At 46.7% G+C, this 7,911-nt stretch overlaps 2 protein-coding genes across 2 annotated transcripts; one reads left to right on the top strand and one right to left on the bottom strand.

The window, feature by feature from the left end:
- Positions 1-240: 240 nt before the first annotated feature.
- LOC136471027 (uncharacterized) lies at positions 241-3,349 on the bottom strand. The gene is made up of 3 exons (XM_066468758.1): positions 2,829-3,349; positions 2,538-2,757; positions 241-488 (listed from the first exon to the last, which is right to left on the bottom strand). The coding sequence occupies exons 1-2, from the start codon at positions 3,141-3,143 to the stop codon at positions 2,743-2,745; spliced, it is 330 nt and encodes a 109-aa protein (XP_066324855.1). The 5' UTR covers positions 3,144-3,349; the 3' UTR covers positions 241-488; positions 2,538-2,742.
- A 1,215-nt stretch (positions 3,350-4,564) lies between these two features.
- LOC136471026 (uncharacterized) lies at positions 4,565-7,522 on the top strand. Its single transcript, XM_066468757.1, has 7 exons — positions 4,565-4,795; positions 4,889-4,982; positions 5,317-6,345; positions 6,450-6,512; positions 6,592-6,812; positions 6,992-7,095; positions 7,207-7,522. Exons 1-7 carry the CDS (start codon positions 4,730-4,732, stop codon positions 7,322-7,324), a joined length of 1,695 nt encoding a protein of 564 aa, XP_066324854.1. The 5' UTR covers positions 4,565-4,729; the 3' UTR covers positions 7,325-7,522.
- Positions 7,523-7,911: the final 389 nt, after the last annotated feature.

Below are 7,911 nucleotides of genomic sequence, written 5' to 3'. Positions count from 1 at the left end.
CGCGTCATACATTTGTTGGACCAAATTGAGCCGTCATAGATTGGCATCTGTGTTTGTTTTCGTCATGTAATCTCTAGAAGTCCACTTAGCTCAGGCTAGGCCCAATAGTGTGTGACAAAATTAACCGTCATGACCATCTGCCAAGTAGGATGTTTGTTCGTCACAGATTTAAGGAAAATCACATAACGCCCAATAATTTGGTTAGCTCAATTTGGCATACTAGATTTCAGCAGCATCAAAATCACTTGCTGCCCAAAATTTTTGGCCCATGAAATGAGTACAGAAATCATGAATTTCCAGTACATTAACACATCATGTTTTCATCAACATAAAATTTGAGGAAACACAAAAATAGGTCCTGATCAACCTTCACATCTATTACAATAGCATTCTGGACAGTCGGTGCTTAGACTCAAGGCTTTTTGCTGTAAAGTTGCACTCCTTCAAAAATCCATCGCATCAGGTTCCTAGTCTTTGTACTTGTCTCCCTGAAAATGACACATATGTAGGCAAATTAATCCGATTGCTTGACTAGTATATTATATTGCATGAAAGTGACACATCAAAGAAAGATGCCAAGCTATTGCTCTGGACCAGCTGAAACTGCAGAAACACAAAAACTCTGAATAGATAGAGACGACTATTTCTACTGATATTCAGAACTACTGTATCTCACAAAAGACTAAAGGAAGGGACTAAAGCAAAACACCATCCATGCATGAACCTATCCACAAGGAAATTAAACTGAACTAGCAAAGGATACTTCAGTAGAGAACTGAAGCAACCAGATAGACTAAAGCAGGGCTATCGACCTGCAAGTATAACTGAATCAGGGCAAGTATGTGATAGAAAAAGTTTTATATAGAGCTGATTAGCTCACTTCGGTATCTGGAAGCTTTTTAGTTTACAATCACAAATTAAGCACATGAATACAGTGTGTTTGGCAGTTTGCAATCACAAATTAAGCACTGTGCATCAAAACTGAATCAGGTCACGGTCAATGCAAACGCAATTTTTAAAGTTCATAAAGGGTCAGGTTACATTTTCCATGTCACTCTGTATGGCTAATTCAGAACTGAATTTAGCTACAAAATGGTGTCATGTGAAAACACACAAGTATCAGAGCTGACAGAAAGACATACAGCAACAATACATATAGCATCCTAGAAACTATTGCTCGCTCTAAATCAGAGTGTTAGCAGAGCAAGAGGATTTTTCTATTTAACACTACATCATTGGACTACTGCATTTCAGAAACTTTTATAGATTCAATGACTGAAATTTACATCATTGGACAGTTCAGAAGCTGACTGCGTGCATAATCTCACGCTGTTTGGTTGTTTTGCCTTCTTTCCCTCCCCTTCTCCCAAGTTAAGTTGCGAGGAGCCCCTTTTAGAACCCAAAGCCATACGATAAAAGCATGATTCGGTCGAGTAGGAGTTTGATTCAAGGAGTGTGAGGTCGATTTGGATGGGTGCTAATCGACTCAGTGCTGTTTTGATACATATTTGCTAGCGAAGCAGCAGGATACCTCAATTCGACCGTATTAAATCAACATTTGCGTATCTGAACTCGAGTTTGATTTCGTGTATGTTCAATTCGTGGTCTGAGAGCTTGATTTGGAGGTATATTGGTTCAACTTTTTGACCCAAACAAATGCTAGACATGGTGGTGCTATCACGCAGGGGAACTCCCCTCCCCAAGGCCATGTTCGGGTTCACAAATTAAATCCCAAAGCTGAAATTTTCCACCCTGGGAATAAGTGAATCAGTATGCTACCACTTGATCCTTGTAGGGGTTTAATCCATGTGTCGGTTTAATCCCCGTGCTATCACTTGATCACCACCGCGAATGGCCTAATATTAGATGTGAGCGTTTTCCAGGTTGGGTCGGAAAAAAGCTAGATCCTCTATGCCCATGGTCATCCCACAGGTCGTGTTTGAGATGATTTTGTTAGTTCGAGTCCGGGTCTAAGAGGATTGTACGCTAGTTTTTAGTATGAAAATAATTCAAATACACACATCGGGTCTAAGCGGAGTGGGTCTAAGCTGTCCGTACCGTGTTCATCAGGCATTGAGATCTGACTAGACCTAAATTGCTCAAGTCTACTCCCTCTGTCCTAGAAGACGGTCGTTTTGGCATTAAAAAATGTCCCGCAAAGAGAGTCGCGTTAGACTCTGGCCCCAGTTCGAGGATGCTGCAAGCCTACGGTCATTATCTCCGCATCCGCATCTTCCCACCTACCACCATGGCCTGCTGCACTGAACTGTAGGTATGATCCTTTTGGAACCAGAATGCTATTTGCAAAACTCTGCATAACATCTGCCACATGGCTAACCTTCCTACTGATTGTGTCCAAAGACCGTTCAAACCTATCCTGCTGTGTATAACCCTGCTCTGTCTACAAGCCTCATTGTAAGCACAAGTCCACACAAACATAGCTAGAGCTTCAAGGAACCCAGTCTGCTGTGTACCATGCAGTCCATGATGCTCAACTAAGATATCATGTAAATGAATTAATGAGGCTGGAGACATACGAAAGTTGGCGCGGCATTTGGTTTGGTTGTCCAAATTTCTTTGAACCCATTGTCGCCCAGTGAGCTTTGGTAGTGGTAGAGGAGGATTAACCACTGGAGCCGACTTGTACATTGCAGCAGCAAGTTCTCCTAGCGCGGCTGTTGCACCCGCCACTTGTATATGACCGACGTTACATCACTTGAACTATCGCTGCTGTTGAAGTCCTCAGTGCTGCTCATTCTGAAAGACAAATGGGTCAGAACGATAACATATGCAATTACAAAAAAAGTTGAAACCCATCTTCCTCTTACTCTTCTGTGTGCGGCGCCGAGGTGAAGGCCGCCGGTGTCGAGGTGGAGCGGGCCAGCGTCGGGGCAGATCAGAGCAGAGCGGGCTCCGCCCACCGCCCCCGCCGAGATCCACGGGTAGCCACCGCCGAGATTGACGCCCAGCTCGAGAGGCGGACAGCAGAGGTCGCGCCCTCCCTCCTCCTCCCCTACATCGGCCCGGAGGCCGCGACCCGCCTCCATCTTCTTCTCCAACGGCGCGGAGGTCGCACCCTCCTTCCTCTTCTCCACTTGGAGGAGGCCGACCCCACCTTCACCTTCTCCTCTGTCGGCCCCCATCGCCAGATCCGTCGCGGACGAGGCAAGCGCGGGGCTCGGTGAGGCGAGCGCCGCACGGTGTGGTGCTCGACGCGGTGGGCATGGTTCTCGAGAATTTCGGCACAACTGCGCTTGATGATGTCTGGCACCGCCGCCGCTTTGCACCGAGGGAGCCCTGGCGGAGAGGCGAATCGGCCATATATTTCGAGAGCGACGATGTTGCTGTGGCGCCATAAGACGCCCACGAACGTGCAGTGATATGAAGGTCTTTTTGGCTTTCTCCTTGGTTTGCGTATCCACTCCTAAAACGGCTGTCTTTTTAGGACGGAGTGAGTGCACGAGGCCAAGACCCATATCATAGAATTCATACGTACTATATCTACCAAAAAAGCATATGAATTGGTACATCTCTATGATTTCCTTTTTAATTTGTTAGTGGAAGGACAACCAACCCCACGCACAATTCGAACTCACTCGAGAACACAACGCCAGGGCTACACTACGGATCTCAGCATTCAAATCTTGAACCTAGACTAGACATCTCCCACCACCAAATTCAAATCCTCGCTTTGCCGGGGGTTCACGGAGACGAGACGAGACGATCCACTCGAGCCCGTCCGCTCTAAAGATGGCAACGGGCCCCAATACCCGATACTCGACGGGTATTTGATCATTAGGAAACGGGGATTGGATCATATCTTTACCCGCGGGCATCTAAATGGACAAGAATCCATCCCCGACGGGTATAGCGGGTACGAGAACGTTCACTGTTTATCCGTCCCCGTTACCTGTTGGAGAACCCGACTATTTGAGCTGTCATGCGAGTATTAGGTCTAAAGAAGCTCAACATATGTATTTTGCCACAAATCTGAACAATCATATATATATATAGTTTATGTGTTCTAGGAACCCTAATTTTTTCTCACTATCTCCGCCAGCAGCACAAGCACGCCTGCCTCACGAGCGCTTATGCCCCTCGCTTCCTCAGTTCGGTCTCTCTGTCACCTTTGCTCGTCCTCCTCGCAACCTCGCTCCTTCTCCTCGACATCTCCGAGACTCCGACACTTATACTCGGGTGAAGAAGAAACGTCTCCGATTGCAAAGTTGCGACTCCAAGTGTCCTTGTTTATTAGGTATGCAGTACTCGTCGGGTATCTGTTACCCGACCGATGCCCGATGAATACGAGGATGGACAAGAATCTATACCCAAGACAGTTAACGAGGACAAGAACATAATGAACTCTCCGTAGCGAGAAAAAAAACGTTCCGACGATATCCAACGGTACATCCCGTTGCCATCCTTAGTCGCTCCCGTATTTAAACGCCCACAAGCGAACCGAGCCCCACATGCCCGCCGCAGCCGCGCCCACCTCCACTCGAATTCAAAATAAAAAAAGAAATAAACCCGGCAGCCATAAATCCCCCACGCGATCCCGTCCCAATCCACCCATCTCCATTTCAAAACCGCGCAGGACCTTCGCGTCTCTTCCTCCCTCCCCTCCCCTCCCCTCCCGCTCTGCTCCGCTCCGCTCCAAAACCCTAGGCGGCGCCCGCACGCAGCCCGGATCCCGCTCCCCCGGCGCCTCCGCCCGTCGCCTGCTCCCCCGATGGACCCCGCGGGGCCGCGCGTGGCCACGGATCCCGCCGGATCGGGGGCTGCGCCGCCGCGCGAGGTCGGTGGGCCCGCCCGCCCGCGCTCTTCTCGCTCTGTCCTTGCTCTGGGGTCTTCGGATGCGCTGACGCGGTCTGCGTGGCTGTTCCTGCAGGAATTGGACGGGAGAGGAGGAGGAGGAGGAGCGTGCAGTGGCGCCGCAGCGGCGGAGGGGAGCGCGTCGCGGCTGGCGGGCGCTGGACTGGGAGGTGGGGCCACCGCACTTCGTTATGTTCCTCGCGCTTTCGTCCCCGATCTGTGCTTGCCCCTATGGCCATGCTTTTAAATCGGAATGAACTGGAGGAGAATCTGGTGTCGTTGGTTGGGGCTGTCGTTGTTCCTGAATTCTAAGCAGTTCCGCGCTCGCTAGTAGCACGAGAATTCGAGAATGTCACGGTGCGGTGCCGTAGTGGGTGTACACTCACTGTTGTGCGCTGCCCGTGTGATAATATCTCTATGAATCAAATTTGACATGGAAAATTCTTGTTTCTTTTGTCTGATAAGTCATTTGTTTTTACTTTGTGCTAAAACTTCATCCTGTAGATCCGAGGGCTGGAATTCTGGAATCTTTGGGTCAAGCTGAAGCATATTTGCACACATATACCATGGATGTTCCTCAGTTGACTGCTGAAGGTGCCACACAATGTGGAGATAGAGTGTCTTTATTGCCCCAGACTGGGGCACTTCAGTCAGAAACTCCTTGTCTGACCTTGGGCCGTGATTCCAATGCAGCATCAATGGAGAAGCTGCATGGTAATGAGTCCTTGCCATGTGGTAAGGAGTACATCGGAACAGATCTCCAACCTAAACCTGATCCAGAACATGTTGATAATAGGATGGGCGTTGCACGTCTTGGGTTGGACCTTAACACATTAGATAGTTCTGATGCAGCAGAGCTTAACCCTTTCTTCCCTTACAAGAAGCTGGGGCAGTCAAAAGTCAGCGATCCATCGGAATGTGGCAGCACTACTGATGCTACAGAAGAAAGCGAGTCGCACAGAAAGTGGAGAGAAATGAAGCAGAATGGCTTTCTTTCTTCGTCTCATGGAAATGCAGTGGTACCTAGGCCACGTGGTCGACCCCCGAAAAGGAAAAGGGATGACGAATTCAAAAAGAGCACTTCCAGACAGCATGGCCAGGCTAACAAGTCTGTGAAGGTTGCTGCTCCTAGTGGCCTATTATCTGGGCTAAACCCTGGAATCATTAACCATGTGAGAAATAGCAAGCAAGTTTACTCCATAATAAAGGCTATGGTACACTCTGAGAGGCTTGAGAATGAGAACCAGCCTGGCTTTACTAGTCAAACAGGTGAAACAGGGAGAGAAGTTAGTGAGAGAATTCAGGATCAGAAATATGGTGGTGGTTTCATGAAGTGCCATTCGTTGATGAAAGATAATAATGCGGTGTTTCACCAAACACTGCCTACCACATTGCATTTCCTTCCACAGGATGGCGATAGTCTCAAACTGCAACTCTCATCAGCAGTCCCTATGTCTTCAGATAGGACCTGCAGTACATCAGCTGATGATCCAGCATCTAATCATGATTACATGACTGTACTGTCAGTAAAAGGTATCCTTCCTTGCTTATTTAACAAACCATTTTGTGTAAATTTGCACTGGGTATTACTTCTGGAAATATCTGTCTCATAGTTTTCTTACTACTTTGATGATCAGCGGCCAGTGTTGCTTCTCAGTGGTTGGAATTACTGCATCAGGACATCAGGGGGCGCCTTGCTGGTATAATTATGAAATCTGACGTAAATGATAAAGTTGTATTCATGCATTGTACTCAATACATTTTTTGTTTTTCTTGAAGCTTTAAAGCGCAGCAGGAAGAGAGTCAGAAATGCTCTTCACACGGAACTGCCATACCTAATCTCGACAGAATTTCCATCTAATCAAGAGAATGAATCATCCATTGCAAATATTTCTGAGGCTGGATGTACTGACAAAGCAGTTTCAGAAGAGCATGTGGCACGATGGAGGTCTCTGTTTGTCCAGATGGACAGAGCACTTCAGGAGGAAGGGAAACAACTGGTGAGTTTGCTGATTGGATTAGTTTGTGTTATATAGGAGAGGGCTATGCCATCCGTCAATGTTCGTGTTGGTATATAGCTCTATTTATATTGCTTGTATAACATGCATCGCGTTTATGCTCATAGAGTATGTATATACACTATACATCTGAGTACCTGACTGCCTAGTACTCGTTGCAGGAGAAGCGGTTGAAGCAAGTGCAAGAAATGCAATTGAATTGTGATAAAGGCCTCAAACACATGACCTGTGAAGCTCCTCTGCTAGGACCTATGGCTGAACTATGGTTAGTTCATCATGTCATTTGACCAAAAATGGTTTATCTTTCCTTGTTTTATTCATTCCACTTAATGCTTGAGCAAGTGTCTAACTGAAATATGTCAACATGTCTCTTCAGGAAGCTGAAGAACCCAGATATTACCGAGAGCGAGTGGGCGGTGCAAGCCGCTGCCGCATCAATCTACTCTACCTGCAACATGGTCATGAGGGCGGAGAACAACGTGCCTTGCTTCTGATCTCACACTTGTAGTTTAGTTTCTTGCTTTGCTGATTTTTACCTCAAAATTAGGTTTCCTTTCTTACCTTTAGCCTTTGTGAATTGTGATCCCTTGTCCATTACAGTAGTGGCGAGTGATGTAACAAGACGAAACTTGTGATGTATGTTGTCCCCAGCCTACAATTTCACAGGCCCGTGAAATAACACATTCTTTTCATGGAGTTCAGAATCTTCAGATCTTACCGTTTTGGTTCGGTCAGATGGTTGAGATAGTGATTGCTATTTTGTCAAATGTTGAACTGGCATGGTCGATGTTCTGATTGGATGATTACACGAGTATTTTCTTTCTTTCCAGCTTTTTGGACTAGGGGAATTGCTCTAGGAAAATTTGAAGATGCTCAAATTATTTACAACATCCAAATCTAAACTGTGACAATTTTTTATATGTATGGTACTTTTTCCCCCAAAATTATACGTGTTTTGTTTTTCTAGACACATAGAGGTGTATAGTGAAATATAATAAACTAGAAAAACCTAAAAGAACAGAACGAACTATATTTCGGAATGTGCATCCCACCGACCCATCCTCTATGTTTTTGGAACCTC

This window comes from Miscanthus floridulus, chromosome 8 (assembly GCF_019320115.1).
Source record: "Miscanthus floridulus cultivar M001 chromosome 8, ASM1932011v1, whole genome shotgun sequence".
NCBI classification, from domain to species: Eukaryota; Viridiplantae; Streptophyta; class Magnoliopsida; order Poales; family Poaceae; genus Miscanthus; species Miscanthus floridulus.
This window is presented reverse-complemented; position numbering and strand designations above follow the sequence as displayed.

Coding starts and splice junctions, on each gene's coding strand:
- LOC136471026 (XM_066468757.1), top strand. CDS start 4,730: ATGGACCCCGCGGGGCCGCGCGTGGCCACGGATCCCGCCGGATCGGGG. Junction 4,983..5,316: donor GGCGGGCGCTGGACTGGGAG/GTGGGGCCACCG, acceptor TTCATCCTGTAG/ATCCGAGGGCTGGAATTCTG. Junction 6,346..6,449: donor GACTGTACTGTCAGTAAAAG/GTATCCTTCCTT, acceptor TTTGATGATCAG/CGGCCAGTGTTGCTTCTCAG.
- LOC136471027 (XM_066468758.1), bottom strand. CDS start 3,143: ATGGGGGCCGACAGAGGAGAAGGTGAAGGTGGGGTCGGCCTCCTCCAA.